The sequence below is a fragment of the Paracoccidioides lutzii genome (assembly GCF_000150705.2).
Source record: "Paracoccidioides lutzii Pb01 unplaced genomic scaffold supercont2.41, whole genome shotgun sequence".
In the NCBI taxonomy this organism is placed as follows: domain Eukaryota; kingdom Fungi; phylum Ascomycota; class Eurotiomycetes; order Onygenales; family Ajellomycetaceae; genus Paracoccidioides; species Paracoccidioides lutzii.
Window position 1 is genome coordinate 86380 of NW_015440987.1, and position 20478 is coordinate 106857.

A 20478-nucleotide genomic window follows, 5' to 3' on the forward strand; every position below is an offset into this window, starting at 1 on the left:
GAAGATTCAGCTTTATATAATTGATCAATCTTATAGTCAATGAATAAATTTAAAAAAAAATAATAAGACTTTAAAATTCTTCTTTTATAAAATCTTCTTTGTCTTAAATTAATCTTCTAGATAATATATATTTTTACTTCTTCTTCTTGTTTAAAGTAAATATATTCTATTATTATTTTTTTTTTAATAGTAAAATAAATATTTAAAAAATTATTTATTATATAATATAAAATTTATATTATATTTACTATTTAATTAAATTTTTATATATTAATATTTAAAAGATATAATATAAATAAAACAATATATAAAAATATAGTAATACTTTTATATAAAATTAAATAAATTTAAAAATAAAATAACTTATATAATTATTTAAAATAAATAAAATATAAATATTTTTTATATATTTATAGTTAAAATATATATATATTTATAAATTATTTAAATTTAATTTTATTTAATATTTTATTATAGTTAATATTAATTTTTAATTATTTAATAGTTTATTAAATTAATCTTTTTAAATATTATAATTTTTAAAAATAATATAAAAATAAATCTTAATTAAATATATTTATTAATATAATATTTATAAGTTATTTATAATTTTTAAATTGAAAAAGTTTTATATAATTAATTATTTAAACTAATAATAACTTTAATAATTATATAAAATTTTATTATAAATTTAATTTTTTTGAAGTTATATATTTTTAAATTAAATTTTATAGTAAGTTAAAATATTATTTAAAATATTAAATTACTTTTAAATAAATTTATTATATTTATATTTTATTTATATAATACTAAGATTATTTACATTAACTTCTTAGTCTTATACTATTTATTAAATACTTTATAAAGAATTAATACTTTTTAAAAAAAATAAAATTATTTTAGAATTAATATTTTATAAAAAATTAAATTATCATATTATTATTTTTTTATTTTATAAAAAATAAAAATAAAAATTATTATTATTTATTTATATATATAACTATTTTAAATTCTTTAAACTTTTTTAAAAAATTCAGTGATTAGTTATTATTTTAATTATATATTTATATTTTTACTTATTATTATTTTTTTTCCTTTATAGTGCTTATAGTATCTATACTTCTACCTTTTTATAATATTAGTTATAGTGTTTATAATATATTTTTGATACTTAGTTCATTAATCTCAAATATTTTTATAATTTAATTATAATTTTAATATTTTAAATATTAATTTTAAATTTTTATATAATATTTTATTAGATTTATAATTTAATTTTTATTAATATAAAAAGAAAAAAATATAAAATTTTATATAGTAAAATATTAATTTAAAAAATAATTTTTAATTAATTAAATTTAATAGTTAAATTTTTTTAATTTTTATTAATTAATAATAATAAAATATTAAATATTATATAATTTTTTATTTTTATTTTTATAATTTTTTTTTATTTTACTCTAAATTAATAATATTTTAATAAATTAAATATAAATTTTAATAATATATAATTTAATTAAATATTTAATTTAATTAAAAATTATATTATTTAATTATTATTAAATTAATTAAAAAAATAAAATAATTAATTAATTTAAAAATAACTTAATATATAAATAAATATAATATATAAATAAAATATAATAAATTAATTATTAAAAAAAACTGATAAGTAATATAAATAAAAATAAAAAATTATTAAAAAAAATAAATCATATAAAAATTAAACTTTTTTATAAAAATAAAACTTTAATAGTAAGAAGTTTTATATAAAAATAATTAAAATATTATTAAAATTATATAAAAATTATATAAAAATAAAAATATTACTATGATAATATTATTTTAATAATACTATTTTAATTATATAAAGATAAAATTTAAAAATTATAAAATTAAAATATAATTTTTTATATAAAATAAATTTTAATATATATAATTATTATAAATAAATATAATAATAATAAAATAAAAAGTAAATTAATTATATTAAAATATTATTTTAATTATTTAATTTAAAATAAGTTAATTAAATTAAAAAATTATATAATATTTAGAAATAAATATATTATTTATTTAATTATTTAAAACTTAATATATATTTTTTAAAATAATTATTATATATAAAATTTAAATTATTTTAATTATTTTATAATATTTATTTAAATTTTAATTTTATTAAAATTATATATATTATTTAATAAAATTTTATACTTTTTAATAATATTTTATAAAAGTTTAAATTTATAAATTAATTTAAAAAATTTATAAAGTTTATTAATAATTAAAATTTTTAAATAATTATAAAACTTTATTTAATTAAAAAATAATTAATTTTAATTTAATTTTTTAAATATTATTTTATTATTTTATTATTTTTATTTTTAATATTTTAATTTTAATAATAATATATTTATAAATTAATTATATTTAAATTTCAAGTAAAAAATAAACTAGTTATAAAATTATTAAAATATAATAATTTAATTAAAGCAGATCTTGAAGTAGTTTATTATTAATACAACTTGTAAAGTGTGGTTACTTGGTCACGCGATAGTATGTCACGTGATATCGAGACACGCAGCTTAGCAGGGAGGAACTCTAGCATATTAATGGTTATTATTATGATGGAAATTTTGGTTAAATATTTTGGCGATTTTGGCTATTTTTGGCGGTGTTTTTGATGTTGATTTTCAATGGGGGCTGGGAAACATTTGTTTTCGCCCCTAGTTGTGTCGGCAAAATATTTAGATAGATGTGGGAAAAGTTACCAGTTATCGTCTCAAGGAGCTATGGTTCTAATTATTTAGTTTAAATAATATTTATTAATTTAATCAAACACCCTGGGCTTCTCAGTTGCGTCAGGCGAAGAAAATGAGCTCGCAGCAAGGGTCCAACGAAGGGATATTTATCTGTATATAGTTACCGCGTCATGTCGCCTAACCCGGCGCTTTGACGCAAGATTGATATATAAAATGCGAGGTGAAACGAGGACGAGTTCTGAGGGATTCGATGTCCGTGTTTAAGGGATAGGACAGGCGTGGATATGCATTAAGCGCCAAATACTCAGAATGAGGCGGAGGAGAAGATGGTTCTTTTGTGCCTCTGTGTATTCATCCGGTTTCATCCCTGTCTGAGATGGTCCCTTATCCATTTCCCACATTGTGATCTGCGGCTGTTGTTGTAACCATTCCCCTCCTCTTGCTCTTGTTCGTTTTTCCCCCCTGCTATATCAATGCGGAAATGCATACTTCTTATTAGTTAAACATCTCGGCTTCTGTTGCTCCTTTCCTGGCTTTCTGTGCATTAGTCTGCCCGGTTATATTCACAGCTTGGTATAAATATTTAATCCCAACCAACAATGCCACCCGCTGACATCTCTTCTTCGATATCATCACATCCTCTCCCTCTGCCATCGTCGTGAGACATCCCCTCTCCTCAATATCTACATGCTTCTGGTCTGTTCTTTATTGAGGCGTTAATAGTTCTTATTTGCCTTCTGTAACAAAGGTGGCTAGAGAAGTCGATCTAAAATTTCAATCCTCCCGCCTCCCACTGACATAGAATATTTAACTTCTCCCCACCTTGACATGCTGTCGTATAAACATTTTCCAGATAACTGTCGTCTCTCATATCTGCCCATCAGAGGAACAGCAATCTCTACATTCACTCAGCTCTCCATCTATAGCCTCCTCCCTCCGTTATCTTCAACAGCTTGAGGTCATCTTTCGTCGGGTCCCAGAATTCGCAGCCACCCCTCATGAGTGTCCCCGAAGACGGCGTGAATGACTATAGCGTTAGCTTTCTGCGTACGCACATGCCATCCTCCCTCGATTCACCTCCAGGCCGTGTTCGAAGCCGCAGACACCAGCTACAGTCATTGGAAGATGAATTGAATAGTGATATGGATCCAAGTTATCATCGAAGGCCGCCTGCGGCTGTTGGTGTAAACAGTCGCATTCCTATTGTTCGGCCCCAACGAGACGCCTTTAACATTGCTGCCAACTACGAAACCCGCTCTCGCTCGTCAACTTCTATCTATGCCTGGGCGCAAGGATCGGATTACGAAGATGAGGAAGATCCCAGTGTAGACCCTCCTGATCCAATCCAGGATAGGTGGGATGGTCGGCTGCTAAGGGCTAGACGTACATCTTCGAGATCTCCGGGACAAAGGCGGGAAGGTTCGACTAGATCTCCCCGTCTATGGACCGCAAATCCAGATGGAGAATTAGGCGAGCCGTCGCGATATGGTCGGAGTGATCTGGCTACGGCTACGTTGCTTCAATCTGTTCGACACCACCCGCGATTCTCTTCCCGAACCCGTACTTTACAGACCTTTGTACTTGACCGGGAACGTAGTGGCCATGTCTCAGAAGAAAGAGAGTGGCAACCCCCAGTTACTGCTCCCACCATGAATACTAGCTTATCTACGCTGCCTCCCAGCCGTCATTCCGTTGTCAATCGTGGCGATATACCCAGAACCATTGGTGCCTCTGAGCTTCGAGATGCATATTCTGAAGACCGACCGGTTGATCGTCTCGAAGAAACGATAAAATATCTAGACAGGATTCGATTCTCCAACTCATACAACGAGCGTGTGCAGGTTACCACTGCAGGCAATTTCGTTCAATATGAATATCTGCGTCGCAACGAGGATGACTTCATCCTTGACACTTGTTCGATAGTCGGACCTTCAGACTCTTCATGGTTACGGCCAGGGATGGTATTTGAAGGCTCACAGCATGCTACAAATCAGTGTGCCCGCTTAGGCATATTTCCCCATCAGAGACCTAGGCCCCATCAAGACCTGGAACCTGTTATTGTTAGTGGAGGCGAACCTGGTCGACGTAATGTATACACAACTTCAGAAGGCCGCAGTTACGGCTTGGATGGCTTGTATGAGTTCGGAAACGGGGATTCCACTGGTGCGTCAAGCCATATCAACAACAGCAGCATCAGTAGCAGCCATGAACATTGGCCGGTCAAGGTGACAATACATCATGTTGATTATAATACGATGACACTGTCTGGGACAATGGAGGCATATAATATTCCCGATAAAACTTCGAACAGCCAAGGGACTCACATTACCACTTTTCTGGAGGGCGAAATCATCGATTTCAACACGCATTCACTGGAGACGAAGAATTTTAAAGCAAATGTAGAGGTCGATAGCCGATACTGGCGCGAGTTGGAACCATTCAAGTACCTGTCTTACGTCGAGATTGTGAAGAACCTTGTGAGCAAGAAATGGGTGACAGAGAAGTTGGCTAAGGGATGGATATTAATGCGTTGGAAAGGTTAGCTTTATTCCATTTGCCTTCCCCCCATCTTTTGTCAAATCTTGAATAAATATTGTCATGACTATGCATTGACCCTCCTCCACCTCCAGAACGTTGCTTCATTACCCCATCTCACTCCCGCCAAGGTCTCACGATATCTGGCTTCTACTACATCTCCATCCGTCGTTCAGACGGCCACATCGAAGGGATGTACTATGACCCAGGCAGCTCGCCGTACCAGCACCTCTCCCTCGACCCGCAAACGAGGCATAGGATGATCTTCCCTGCCTATGATTTCCGTTAAGAGGATATATTAATTGATTGATTGGTTTGCTTTGATTGGTCAACACAATGGCAAAAACGGTCCTGGCTTGTTATATGCTATCTTTCATCCTCTGAAACAATGTCTCTATGAAATTTATGAAATTCTTGGATAGGCCTCAGATGCTCAGTTACATAAAAACACTTATATATAATAGCTTTAGCTCTATTATTGTCAATGTGTGTTGTGCTTTTGAAATTATTTTCATCATTTGTGCCGCTGCATATGTGTGTATTGACTACTGACATTAATTCCTGGTTCATGGAGTTGATTTCACTTTTGTTTGTCAATTCCCCTTTGTTAAAAATGAAGTGTACTGCATGACAAATGGCTTGACAATGACACGTTTGATTTTTTTTTTCTACATGAATGAATCCAGAGACGTTGGGAAATGAGGGAGGTTCTAAAAGGGGGTGTTTGCTCTGTCTTACCCTCTCCTCATTTTCTTGTTCTCTTTGCCATGAACAGACAGCCACAAGATGTTATCATTCTTCTACCCTCACATCGCCTTTCGGCATGCACCCCGTACTATGAGAGAAGGGAAGGATGGGTTGGTTTAAAAGAGAGGAAATCCACATTGACGTGATACTTGCTTTCCCTTGTTCTCCATAATGGATGATGCCTGTGTGATTAAAATACTGCGGAACCGAGTGCTCATTGCTTGTCTCGTCTCTTTCCCATCCCTTCCTATCGAACATCTGAAATGCGCAATTGATATATGATTGCTTTTATGAGATGTGTACCTATCGGATCCTAAATTGTACACAAAATTAATGCACCGATGAATTTATACAAATCCGTCTTGTCTTGTAGTCATGTAGTCTTTTAATAGCATCTGGCCTACAATTCCCTTTCTGAAGAATTGCAACAGACAACACAGGGATAATACCAATTAGATGAGGGAACGAAGCTAATGATAAAAAGGAGGTATAAAGCGAGTTAGATCGGTATGAAGTGTTGCGGAAAATCAGAGATATTGAATCTTTGAAAGACTCCAACTATTTCGTAAGAATTTCATTTTGCGTTATGCGGCAAAACGTTCTTGCAGCCGCGGAAGCAAACCGAACCCACTTTAATAGCCATAGATATCCTTTATTCCCCACGGGCACTCCCCACTTTACTCCACAATTATACCTCATTCCTTTTTAATATTTTTCTTCTTTTCCCTCCCATCCCCCTAACTAAGTTTTCATTCAATTGGATCCCGACTTTCGACTCGACATTCGACTGCGTTTTGTCTATTGCTCGGTCTGAAAGTAGTTGAGGAGGACGGATCGCTCCTGGGACTCTTCACCCCAGTCGCGGAGGACGACGCAAGAGCAGTTAACAACCTTGCGGGGGTTGCCTTCACGGTCGAGGACACCTGTTCACAGGTAAAAGTAATTGATTAGTCCAGGCGCTCATCGAAATGGAGTAAAGCCCAACAAGAATTCGACAAGAGAGATGAAAAGAAAGGACTCACAAAGCCCAACCCACTCGCCCAACATCTTCCCATCAGGAACCTTGATGAGAGGAATCTTGTGCTCCGAGCAAAGCGCAATGACAAGCTTCTTGTACGCGTCTTCCTCGCAACCCTCGTTGAGCACACACATGTGAGCCTGGCGGCGGTCGAGGGCCTTGGAAGCCTCGCGCAGGCCACGGGCAAGGCCGTCGTGAATTAGAGCGATCTTGAGCACGCCCTTGAGTGCGTCCATGACGGACATGGAGCTGCCGACGGTGGTATCGGCGGATACCTCGACCTCATCGGCAGTGCCGACGGGTGGTTTGGATGTAGTCTCTTCTCCGTCCGACTGTTTGAGCGGTTTCATCAGTTAGTTTTTTTCTCTTTTTCTCTTTTTTTCTTTTTTTCTTTTTTTTTTTTTGGGGGGGTGTTAGGGGGGAAGGTAGGCCTGGAATTTTGGCAGCTTTGAGGTTCGCCATCTATGCTTGCTTCCGCTTTCTAGCCATTTGGAAGGGGTAGTTTGAAAGGAGGGCTACATACCATTTTGATCTAAGTAGAATCGATTGGGATCGTTTCCAAATGTCGGATTATCCTCAAAGAGGTGAGTTGTAGGAAAGTGAGTTTCTTCTTGCAAGTCCAAAGATGATGTGGTGGATATTTCGAAGTTCTGTCAACAACATTTAAATTTGAACCTCGTCTAATTTGGTGTGCCCTATTGCTTATATAAACGACATAGCATTGTTAGCCCACCATCACGTGACTACATCGTCTACCGTAACTCGCTCGATTTGGATCTAGACCATAAAAGGTTAGTAAAAGTTGGGCTTGCCGTCTGACCTTTAGTTTTTTGTGAATAGAGACTGTTATAGCTCAACTAGAGTCAGGATAATAACAAGACAACAGCTTCAATTCATCTATCTAACTAGGCAGCTGCGACGAGAATACTAAACTGAGGATTAGAATGTGGAATGAATGAGCAGCTGAATATATAGAGATGGTTGAAAATCAAAATAAATCAATTTTCAAAATGTAGTAATAATAAATTAATTTTAATTTATATATAAACAGTTATAGTATAACAGTATCTTTCAGTTTAAAGAAGTGCTTGCTCTTAAACAGCTTTGTTAGAAGCAAGAAAACAGCAAAAAAAAAAAAAAAAAAATCATTAAGTTTATCAGTAGATTAATCATCTTAATCATTTTTTATCAAATTTTTATAGATTTTCTTTTATATATTATTAATATTAAAGTTATCATCATTAGATTTTTATTTATAAATTGAAATTCATTTGATAGTTTGACAGTAGTGATAAAACTTAGAAAAATATAAATAAAAATAATAGTTTTTAATTTAATAATCATAAAATTTATAATATATATAATAGTTTTTTAAATAATATATATAATAAAAAATTATTTAAAAAATTAAAAATATTAAATTAAATTTGATTGAATTATAATAAATAGAATGATTTAAATAAGCTAAATTATTAAAGAAGTTAAGCTATTAAATGAGTTGAACTATTAAATAAATTAAACTATGAAGCAATCTGAGCTGTTGTGTGAACTGAGTAATTAATTAAGCTGAGCTATTGAAATAAGCTGAGCTTTTGAGCAGCTGATAATCAACTGAGAAGCATATGATAAAAATAAATAGAAAAAATTAAAAATTAATCACTGAACAATATGCAGAAATTTTTTATAAATTTTAAAAAGACTTAATTGCTAAGTTAGATAATTGTGAATTGACATGTTAAAATTCTGATAGAATTGAGATATCTTTGAAAAATCTAGTCAATTCTGAGCTCTAACCTCATAGAGAATATATTCAACTTAGTGATATAAATTGCCAGGAATTTGATTAAAGTCTAGCAAAGAGAACTTCTGACAAAATTGAGATTAAAAGCAGAGCTATTGATTTTCATGATAAAGCTTCTGAATAGTACTTTCAAATTCCTGGTAAAGAGCAGCAATAGAAGCTTCTATAATAAAGATAAAAAGAAAAATAAACAAGAACAAAAAATTAACAAAGGTTTTAAGTACTTAGCATAGTCATAATTACTAAGAAGTGTTGGAGGATTCCCCGGCTACTCAAGGTCACGTGCACCTATGTATTTATTAGTAGTTAGCTAGCTTGCTTAGAGTCACACAATGCAACAATGTAGATAACAGTCCTTTAATAGATTATAAGACTCTTGAATTAAAGGTCTTTTGCTGTGAACAACATGAGGAGAAGCTGTGAATGAACAGCTATGAATGAACAGCTATAAATAATATGAAGAAAAATACAAACAATAATTAAATAACATTAATGATTAATTTATATTCAAATGAAATGCCAGATTTGATAGAAAAATACATATTAAAAAGGAGACAAAACTGAGAATCTGAGAATAGAACCCTGGAGAATAGGACTTCAGAGTCTACAGGTTCACTGTATATATCTATTACAGTCTGTAGAAGTGTCTCTGAAATATTTAAAATAGATAAAATAATTTAAAAAGAATCAAACAAATTTAATAATACATATAAAGACCTGGTTGATAAAATATCAGAGAATACAGTTGATTCTAGTGATCAGGTGTCAGGAGTTAATGAAGAAACTTTGATGAGATTAGAGATTACAAAACTTCAGTAAGAAGTTAAAATGATGAAAGTTAACAAAAACACACTCATTATCAATGCTAGTGATAATGAAATGAGTAAAAATCTTGCAAACTATCTACAGAAAAAAGACAGAACTATTGTTATGATGAAGATCTTAATAATATTTAAAGATTAAGTAAAGTACATCAAGAAATCTATCATTTTAATTGATTTCACAAACTATTCAATGTGAAGAGAAGAGGTGATACTGATCACTAAGCAATCTGAAATCAATGATATTCTCAATGAGAAGCAATCTGCTTTGAAAAATGATGTTAGTATGAATATACAATATTTTTAAACTGAAAGAAATATATGATTCTATAATTATATATTGTCTTTAATTTCTCTACAAGTAAAATCTTATTTTATAATATTCTCAGATCATTAGTTGTTAATATATATTCTATGAACAATTATAGAAGAGAACTTCTCAAAGAAATCTGCAGTTCATAGTATATATATTTTTGAGAAATTAATTAGCTTAATAGCTAAAATAAAAAACTCAAATAGAATTTTTATAGAATATTTAATCATCATTTAGACTAAATATACTCATTTAAAATATAAGATTGAAGATTTTATTCTTTTTAACTATTTGTTAACTAATATCAGTACTGAATAAGCATCATTTATCAAAGATAGAATGAACTATATTGAAAAAAATTCTAATATATATGATATTAAAACAGATTTTATAAGACTGTATTGAGATATTTTATTATATCTATTAGTTGCTGAATAGAATACTATCTTAATGAATATAAAAAATTCTACAAATAATACTCAAGATTTATGAAAAAAGAATAAAAGTAAGAATAAAAATTTAAAAACTAAAGATAAAGATAAAGATAAAAAGTTCAAGTAGAATAGCAATAACATGAAAAAGATATGCTATTACTGTCAGAAGATAAAGCATCTAAACACTAATTATTGAATAAAATATTTGAAAAAACACTCTGCAGATCATAAAAAAAGAATAAATATAAGAACAAGAATAAAGACAGCACTACTTCAGTTCATAATACTGTGAAGTAAATATTCTTTGCAAAAGAGATAATTTATTCCAGTGATAAAATGATAGAGAATATTTAAGTCTTAGACTCTGAATCAGAAGCCCATATTACATCTATAAAGAATATTATTGAGGTTATATCTCAGAGGATGAATGTTATATTGAAGATGACAGATGAATCTACAATACTAGTAGTAGATGTAGAGAGAGTGTGCATCTCAACTGAGAAATCATATATTGAACTGAATGATATTTATTACATTTCAAAGCTGAAGGTCAATTTAATAAGCCTCAGAAAACTTATACACAAAGATTATACTTTCAAACAATTGATATACAGCAATAATTATTTAATTTTGATAATATCTTCTGATAGAATGATACGCTTCATAGTATATTTAAATGAAAAAAATATTTATACAATAAAGAAATTATTAATATTAAGAGATTTAATTCATTTTACAATATCAAATAGTGATTTTGAACCTGCATATATCTTGCAATCAAATGATGATTCTCTAATAAAACTACTTAAAAAAAATATCAAGATTTTAAAATACATAATAATATAGTAGCATTAAAAGTTGAGTTATTTAAATCCAGTAAATATATCAAGAATAATTATAGATTCTAAACTAGAAATATGAATAATAGATCAAAGAACTTTACCATTTTACAAGATATATATGTAAATAAAAATGACTCATCTGCTCTTTGTCTCAATGAGCAAAGCTGTCAAATCAGTAATGAGATTTTTTATGAACTTTACAGAAGAGAGAAAAATACTATATGATAAAAAAAATCTACTCATTGAAAGAGATATAAAATACTGAATAAGAATTATAGATAATATTACTCATTTTAAATAAATTATTCTGATTGTCACAAAAGTAAAGATCATATTAGTACTTATGAACTTTATTAACATAATTGAGATAATATTTCAATAACTTATAGAGACTCTGCACTAAGATAATGATAAAGAGTTTAAAAGTGATAATTTCAAAATGTTTTGTAAGAATAAGAAGATAGTGTATAAAGTGATAACTTCAGATATATCTCAATCAAATAATTTTACAGAATGTGTAAATCAGTTAGTAGTGAATAAAATAAGAAATCTACTATTTGATAGTGGGCTTGCCAGAGAGCTTTAAGGTAAAGTAATACAAGTAGCTATAATATTGATAAATATATTCTCTACATCAATAAAGATTTTTGACTGTAAAGATGACAGTTTATTGATATCTTTTGAAGTCTGGATAAAGGTTCAACTATCAACTCATTGAATCTACAGGTGAGAATATAAAATTTATAAGAAAAATCTGAAAATGATAAATAAACTTACAGATAGAACAGGTGACAAGAAGTAATAATTGATGAGTTATCAAGAATTGCATCAATATCATATATGAGACTCAAAAGAATGTAAATTAGAGATTATTAAAAATATTATTTTTGATGAAAATCTTATCACAGAATCTGTTACTATGAATATTATAAGTGAAGCTGTTGAGATAATGAGAGAAGATATCAAATTGTTAAAAAAATTAGATGTTGTTAACTTTATAAATGACTAGTATTACTGTCTACTAGGATAACTAGCAAAAAATAAATCAGAGATTCTAAAGATATTGATTAATGATGACTTAGAAAGTATCATTAATTCAGTCTATTTGCTCAATGAGAGAGAACTAGTCAAAGATAATAAATATAAAATATCTGTTAATAGCACTAATTCTGTTTTAAGCATGTTTATAAATTACTCAAATAATCTTGCAGAGATAAAGAAGAGCTCAGATTAAAATCATTAGCTTGAGGTAATGAGAAAAGAAGTCAAAATATTCAAGAATAATAAGATATATATTATCATTGAAAAGATGTCTAAGATGAATATATTGATAGACAAATAAGTATTTGACTATAAGTTAAATAATAGAGATAATATAATTCATTTTAAAGTCTACTGAGTGATTAAAGAATTTCTATAGCAGCAGAGTATTTATTACTTTAAGTTCTATACTGTAGTCATCTCAGAGTCTACAAGTCACTTTTTATTCATTATATCAACTGCCAGAGGTTGAAAATCAAAGTTGATTGACTATATATCAGCATTTTTGAATGATATACTGTCACAGTATGAAATAGTTTATATGCAGTTACCTACAAGCATTAAACATAAAAGAAAAAAACTGGTGGGCCTTCTTAGACAGAGCTTGTATGGCATAAAGCAAGCTGCAAGAACCTGATATTTTATGATAACAGAGCATCTCATATTACTAAGATTCAAAATTTCAAAATATGATAAAGAATTTTTATTTTATTCTATTTACAAAATCTATATAACACTGCATATTGATGATTGCAGGGTTACAGACCTCAAGGAGATATAATTAGATTAAGTATTGAGTAAGATACAGAAAAAATTTAATATAAAAGATATTGAAGAAGATAAATTTTATCTTGAGATGAAGATCAAATACAGATTAAATAATAATTTAGCAGTATTATAGATCTACTATATTGAAGAGATCCTTGAAGATTTTAAGATGAATAAGATTAATTTAACTGGCATATCTATGATAGTAGATATACAACTTGAATTTATTCTAAAAGAAGATATCAGATTGAAAGATGAGTTTATAGCTATAAGATATCATCAGAAACTTGAATTATTTTAATATATTATATCAAGTACAAGGTTAGATTTGACATTTACTATGAATTATCTGTTAAAATTCAATTTATATCTGAATAAATACTACTAGATGACTCTGAAGTATATTCTTCACTATGCAAAGAAGATAAAAGCTATAAGAATTATTTATAAAAATGAAGAAGATGATAGAAATCCACAGTCAATTGCTTATTGTGATTCAGATTGAGCAAGTGCAGACCTTCAATATAAATTAACATCTGATTATATTATCATGATTAATAGATTCTCAATATCATGACACTCACAATGTGAAACATCAACTGCAAAATCAACAACAGAAGCAGAATATATTACTGCTAGTGAAACTATATATAAGTTTATTTGATTGAATAATATGCTACAAGATGCAGATCTGATGAAAGAGAAGTCAAAGATCTGCACAACATTGCAGATGAATAATAAAGATGTCATTGATCTGACAAAGAGAGAGTTCTTGACAAAGAGATTCTATCATATAGAGATTTATTACTATATACTTCATGATCTAGTTGAGAAGAGAGAGGTAGAGCTCTCATATATAGATTCTACAGTGAATAAAGCAGATGAATTTATGAAGTCTCTGCCAAAGCCAGCTTACAATGAATTTGTGGAGAAAATAAGATTGATGGAGGTCTGGTCTCATTGATGAGAATGATTGATTTTACATGATTTTGTAGCCCCTAAGGAGGTGTAATAAGAATACAGGTTAGGAGAATAATTGTGTGCTTTCTTTGCAAAGTTACAGTACAGAGGTGTAATAGAGCTTTTCCTAATAGGGAAACTAGCATCTGATTCCTGTATTTAATTTTTATTGCGGATTTGAGGGCATTCAGCAGCTAGGGGATAGGTGGCAGAGCTCAGGCTCACCGTGGCATGGGGGGGTGTTAGAGGATTCCCCGGCTACCCGAGGTCACGTGCACCTATGTATTTATTAGTAGCTAGCTAGCTTGCTTAGAGTCACACAATGCAACAAGCAACACACACACACACACACGAAGGAACGTCACGATCGTTATACAAAAACATCTTAATCAATCCTGATCACATCCCTATAAGCTCTCTCCCATCCCCTCAGGCAGCAAGCCTGATGGCGTGCCGACGCAGCGCCGCCAGCGCGCCCAGCCCCCCAACACCACCGAACGCGTCCCGAGCCTTGACGCGCATCTGCTCCCCCATACGCCGTCCACCCAAGAGACCCCATCTCCTCACCCCAATCGCCCGCCGCACATGTGAACTGAATGACATGGAGTCTCCAAGCTCCCCTACACCAGCAGGCAGCTCAAAGAGCAGAAATGTCGCACCAATTCACCTCAACCTACGTGGCCCGATGGCTAGCGATCTCCTAGCCGCCCACGAGGCTGAGGCACAGAAATCCCATGCAGAAGCACTAGCGGCTGCAAATATGCTTGATCGGATTGAAGAAGACCTAGATGTCATGAAGGCAAAAGGCCTATCAAGGGCACTGGCCCTTGGAGCCGCTGTGAAGGCGTTAGTCAAGGACTGGTACAATGGAAGTCTAGAAACAGCTAAGCAGTCCACCACAATCAAGCCTGCTGGCTCCACTGGTGCAAATGATGCAAGAGCTCCTACCTACGCAAAGACAGCTGCAGACAGCACCAATGTAACAAAAACACCAGCAACCATACTGCAGAAACCCCTGCTTAGGAATAACCCCAGAGAAGGAAAAACACCACGAATCCTCGCGCGCCTGCCTTCAGATCATCTAGCTCGCAAAGCAAGCCCAATTGCTACTCTTAGAAAGCTGAAGGCAGAACTCCCAGGGCCTTTGGCAGCAGCCATCACAGCAGTTCAAGCCATCCCCACAGGCATTGCCATCATTCCTAGAAGCTTGCAAGACATGGAGGCCCTGCTAGCCCAAAAGAATGTTTTAGCAGCCACCCTCACCAATACTCAGATAGAGAAGGAAGAACATTGGATCACCTGCCTGATTCCTGGGCTGCCCATGGAGATTAGTGACTATGGTGGTGGAACTCTGCGTCTCTCAGCAGAATCCATGACAGAAGAATTCACACTCCAAACCAGAATCAAGCCTGTCCAGAGTCGCTGGGCAAAAATACACCCTGGAAACCCAACAGCCACTCTTATATTACACTTTTCGCAAGAGACAGCAGTAAACCTGCCATCAAAAGTGGAACTATATGGATATCAAAGACCAGTGATCAGAAAGGCACCTAAGGTCAAAATACAACAATGCAGCAAATGCTGGGGATTTCATCAAGAGAGATACTGCCTCCGCGTCCCTCGCTGCAAAAAATGCAGTTCTAAGAATCATGTGAAAGGAAATCCATCCTGTCATAAGGAGAATGAAGCATGTGGATGCCCCAATCGCTGCACTAACTGTCTTGGACCACATGCCGCGGATGATCCATCCTGCCCCACCAGACCAGGGATAAAGAATGGGACTGTTCAAAGGCACTCAAGAAACCAGCTGAGGGATATCCGCAATGCACAGAGTAAGGCATACTTGGCCAAGGCAAGTAACAGCAAATGCGGTGGTCGAGGGCCATCAGCAGACCTGAGGTTGAATGATTCTACTGAGCATAGATCTAACCTCACACCGACATCAAACACAGCACCAAGCACAGCATTGAGCACAGCATCAGGCACAGCATTAGGCATGGCGCCCAACCCAACATCTAATGCAACACCCAACACGTCATCTCACGCAACAACACCCTCCTTTCAGCTACTCAATGAAGAAGAACTCTAGATCTCCGCAATTCCTGCAGATTATGCAAGTCAACGTAGGAAAAGGGGGCCCAGCACACGAGACGGCCCTCAATCTAGCGTTTGAAAGAAAGACTGACATCCTTCTCATACAGGAACCCTGGATTCACAGGAACTTAAGCCAACGCATCTCCAAAAAGCATCCAGCATTCAACTGCTTTGCCCCAATTGAAAAGTGGGACAGGAAGCCACGGGTCCTCACCTATGTGCGTAAACACCCACAAATCCATGCTCATGCAGTCCCAGGCCCCTGGGCAGAAAACCGGGACATCCACATGCTGCACATACAGGCCTGGGGTCTACAGCTTCAGACAGTCAACATATACAATGCACCCCCAGGCGCAGAGGATCCTGGACAAGGTGTGGGCTGTCTTCTCTCCTGGTCTGTCCCAGCACTCCCGTTGCTCCTTGCTGGCGACCTCAATATCAAGCACCCCGTGTGGCAACCAGGAGTGCCTCCAAGCATGTGGGCGGAACCATTCCTGCAATGGACCATGAATTTCAACTTTACTCTCACCATGGACCCAGACACTCCCACACGTGGGCATAACATGATAGACCTGGCCTGGGCCACCCTGGAATTAGTTATCAAAGGAGTGGACACACAGGTGGACAGATCCCTTTACACTTCCTCTGACCACCAGACTCTTCTCACCAAAATCAGCCTTCCACAGGGCGCAAGGCCTGACAGGCCAACCCATTCTTTCCGTCTCGACACCATGAATGAGAAGGTCTTTAACCAGACGCTGGAGGCCTATAAGCCAAAACTAGACAAACTATGTGATTTCCCAGAGTACCCCAATACAGATCAGCTGGATGCCCTGGCTAAAGGTATCACAGATGCACTAATAGCTTCCCTGGAAAGTTCCACCAAGAAGAGCACCGGGCAAGGCACAGGTCAGCCATGGTGGAATGAGGACTGCCAGAAAGCAGTGACAACACTACATCGTGCACAGCACCTAGGCTCTAGTTTTTTACAAGAAGCAAAAAGCAACGTAGCCAGGACCACCAGGAAAGCCAAGAGAGAATACTGGCGAGGCAAGATAGCAGAGGCCTCAGTGGGGAAAGATATCTTTAAGATGATCAAATGGGCCCATTCAACTGGCTCCTTTCATTCCCCCCCTCTTGTAGATGTAGAGACTGGGCGAACGCGAACAACCCCTAGAGAGAAAAGAGACCTTCTGCAACGGGTGCTCTTACAGAAGGCTGCAAGCAGAGAGGATATCCCAATTAGCTGGTCCAACCCACCATCTGTCAAATTACCTTTTCCTGTTGCCTCAGCACATGAGATACAAAGTTCTCTGCTGAACACGGGTAATACCACTCCAGGAACTGATGGAGTGCCAACAGAGGTGCTACAAAAGGCATGGCCACATATTAAGGTATCAGTGGAAAGGCTGTTCAGAGCCTGCCTTAGGGTTGGCTGGCACCCAACCTCCTTTCGAGATGCCACACTGGTTGTGCTGCCTAAGGTCAACAGAGATCCAACACTCCCGCGATCCTACAGGCTTATAGCCCTTCTCTCAACGTTGGGGAAGGGACTGGAACGCCTGGTAGCCCGTAGGCTGGCCTGGACAGCTATACAAGAGAAGATTGTCCACCCCCAGCATTTTGGAGCCCTCCCTGGGCGGGCTGCCTCAGACCTAGTGGCAGCGATGGTTCATGATATAGAGGAAGCCTGGGCCCATGGAAAAGTAGTCTCTCTTCTTACTCTGGACATCAAGGGTGCTTTTGATGCTGTACTCAGAGGAAGGATGCTGCGGAGATTGCAAGAACAAGGCTGGCCACCAAATTTAATTAGATGGGTGGAAAGCTTCATGACAGGACGCACAGGCAGGATCAGATTGGATGGACTCCTGGGAGAGCTCTTTGATATCCCAGCAGGGCTTCCACAAGGCTCGCCAGTCTCACCTATTCTATTCATGCTGTTTATTCAGCCTCTGTTCTTTCTAGGAACTATACAAAGAAGACGTGCACGCTTAGGCTACGCAGATGATCTAGGACTGCTTAGTGCTGGAACCACTCTTGAAGGGAATGTTGTTACTCTCCAGGAGGATTTCAAGTTGCTAAATGATTGGGCCAGCAAAGAAGGGCTGACATTTGATTTTGCCAAAACTGAGATAGCACACTTCACACGGCGCAGAACCCTTTCAAACCCCTCAATTGACCTTGAAACAACATCTGGCACTCACTCTATTACAGCAAAGGCAGTGAAAAGCTCCATAAGATATCTAGGAATCTGGCTAGATAGAAAACTGAGCTTCAAGAAACACGTGGAGACCATGGCGGCTAAGGCACGACAGGTGTCTAATGGCATACGAGCACTAAGCAACACAGCAAGAGGCGCCCCAGTACAACTGCTTAGACAATCCATTCAGGCCTGTGTGCTCTCTGTGCTCTGCTATGGAGCAGAGGCCTGGTGGCCTGGAGCCACACGAATGGAGAAGGGAAAGGAAATCTCCAATTGAATGGATTGCCTAGTCAGAAAGCTAGATCTAGCCCTTAGAGATGCTTTGCGAGGGGCACTGCCAGTCTACAAGACCACACCCATTTCAGCTCTACACCGTGAGCTAGGAATCATGCCAATGAAAGAGACACTAGACAACCGGCGTGCTGTATTTGCAGTAAGAATCAAAAAGCTTGACAAGAGGCACCCGCTAGTGAGACGCTCTAATAAAGTAGCTACCACCAAACCCTATACCACACGTCTGTCTAGAGCGTCCAGTCATGCTGGTGGGATAGAAGCATATGACCCTCTACTCACGCCCCCTTGGATGAGATTTCCCAGGAAAGAAGATCTGCAGATTGGGTATGAGGCAGGCCGCACAAAGGAACAGGCAGCACAAGACTTTAAGAACTGGCTACAACAACGCAATCCCCTGGATCTGGTGGTCTTTACCGATGGTTCACAGATAGAGCACCCTCAGCGTGCGACTGGTGCAGGATGGGCTATATGCTGGGGTAGCAAACACCGTCTAATCTCCACAGGAAACCTGCCAATGGATAAAGCAGAGGTCTTTGACGCAGAGGCAATGGCAGCCCTGCAGGGCCTAAAGGAAGCCACCACCTTGCCTCAGGCGAAGTTTGCCAGCAACGTCTACATTTGCCTAGACAATTTGGAGGTAGCACGAGCCCTTGGATCCGTGCCAAACACCTCTAGCCAGCAGGTCTTCGCGCAGTTTCTGAAAGCCATAAAGGCCTGGCAGAGCAGGGATAGGCTCCCATTGGCCACCCAGAGCAGGGTGGTCATTAGATGGGTCCCAGGCCACGCAGGCGTGGCTGGTAATGAAAAGGCAGATCTTGAAGCCAAAGCAGCCGCAGTGCAGGCAGCAAGTGCAAGCATGGTACCTCAACCTGACAGCATAGGCACTCTAGCTTATATAAAGCGACACACTATGGAACAAACCACACGGGCCTTTGAGAACTACTGGGCCAAAAATCGGCCCAAACGCTATATGGAGCTGGAGATCCCACTAAAGAGAGCCTCAACAGAGGTAAAACTTTCACGCTTCACATTAGGAAAGCTCTATGCCGCCCGATCAGGTCATGGAGACTTTGCAGCCTACCACAGCCACCTTAAGCATGAAGATGCAGAGTGCTACTGCCGGTGCGGACATAGCAAAACTCCAGAACATTTCTACTATTGCACTCTTGCAAGAAAAGCAGCAAAGCGGCGCCGGCCTATCTACAATCTCCGCGAGACACTGGCAACCTCGTGTGGGGCCCTAGAATTCAATAACTGGCTAAGAGAAACAGCCTTCTATCAGAATATCTGTCCAATGCGCCATCGCGCACCTCCAGATCAGATCCCACAGACCATTCTCTCCTCTGTCTTGCCCCCGTCTTCCTCACCACCTCCTCCTCCTTCCTCTCTTTCCTCTCCTTTCTTTCCTTCCTTGCCTTCCTTCCTATCCGCCTCCCCTACCTCCCTCCCACAAACCTAAAACCTCTCAAAACCTCTGCTCTATGGCAACCGACCCATGGGCTCTGCCGGTGCAGCAATACGCAACCCATTTTTGCCTCATTTGTAAGATAGCTACTAGATAGGTAGTCGCCTACGGGCGTAGCTCTACCCGCCCTATAGTTCGACGCGGACTCTACTAGATCACGTGCCCTTAAGGCACGTGGACTAACCGGGCGTTAAATAAAAACACACACACACACACAATGCAACAAGGTTGATAACGGTCCTCTAAGAAGAAGCTTACATAAACATAAATACAGACACAGACATGGACATTGACATAGACATAGATTTGAGCATTCAGCATGGTCGCAACCACTAAGGATCTTACATGGACATGGACATAAACATATAGACCTGCTACTC

General features: G+C 35.9%; 2 protein-coding genes across 2 annotated transcripts; one reads left to right on the forward strand and one right to left on the reverse strand.

The window, feature by feature from the left end:
• Positions 1-3760: 3760 nt before the first annotated feature.
• Positions 3761-5586, forward strand: PAAG_08633 (hypothetical protein; the record flags this gene model as incomplete). The annotated part of the gene is made up of 2 exons (XM_002789418.2): positions 3761-5300; positions 5393-5586. The coding sequence occupies 2 exons, from the start codon at positions 3761-3763 to the stop codon at positions 5584-5586; spliced, it is 1734 nt and encodes a 577-aa protein (XP_002789464.1).
• A 1256-nt stretch (positions 5587-6842) lies between these two features.
• PAAG_08634 (40S ribosomal protein S12) lies at positions 6843-7412 on the reverse strand (the record flags this gene model as incomplete). Its single annotated transcript, XM_002789419.2, has 2 exons — positions 6843-6967; positions 7067-7412. The coding sequence occupies 2 exons, from the start codon at positions 7410-7412 to the stop codon at positions 6843-6845; spliced, it is 471 nt and encodes a 156-aa protein (XP_002789465.2).
• Positions 7413-20478: the final 13066 nt, after the last annotated feature.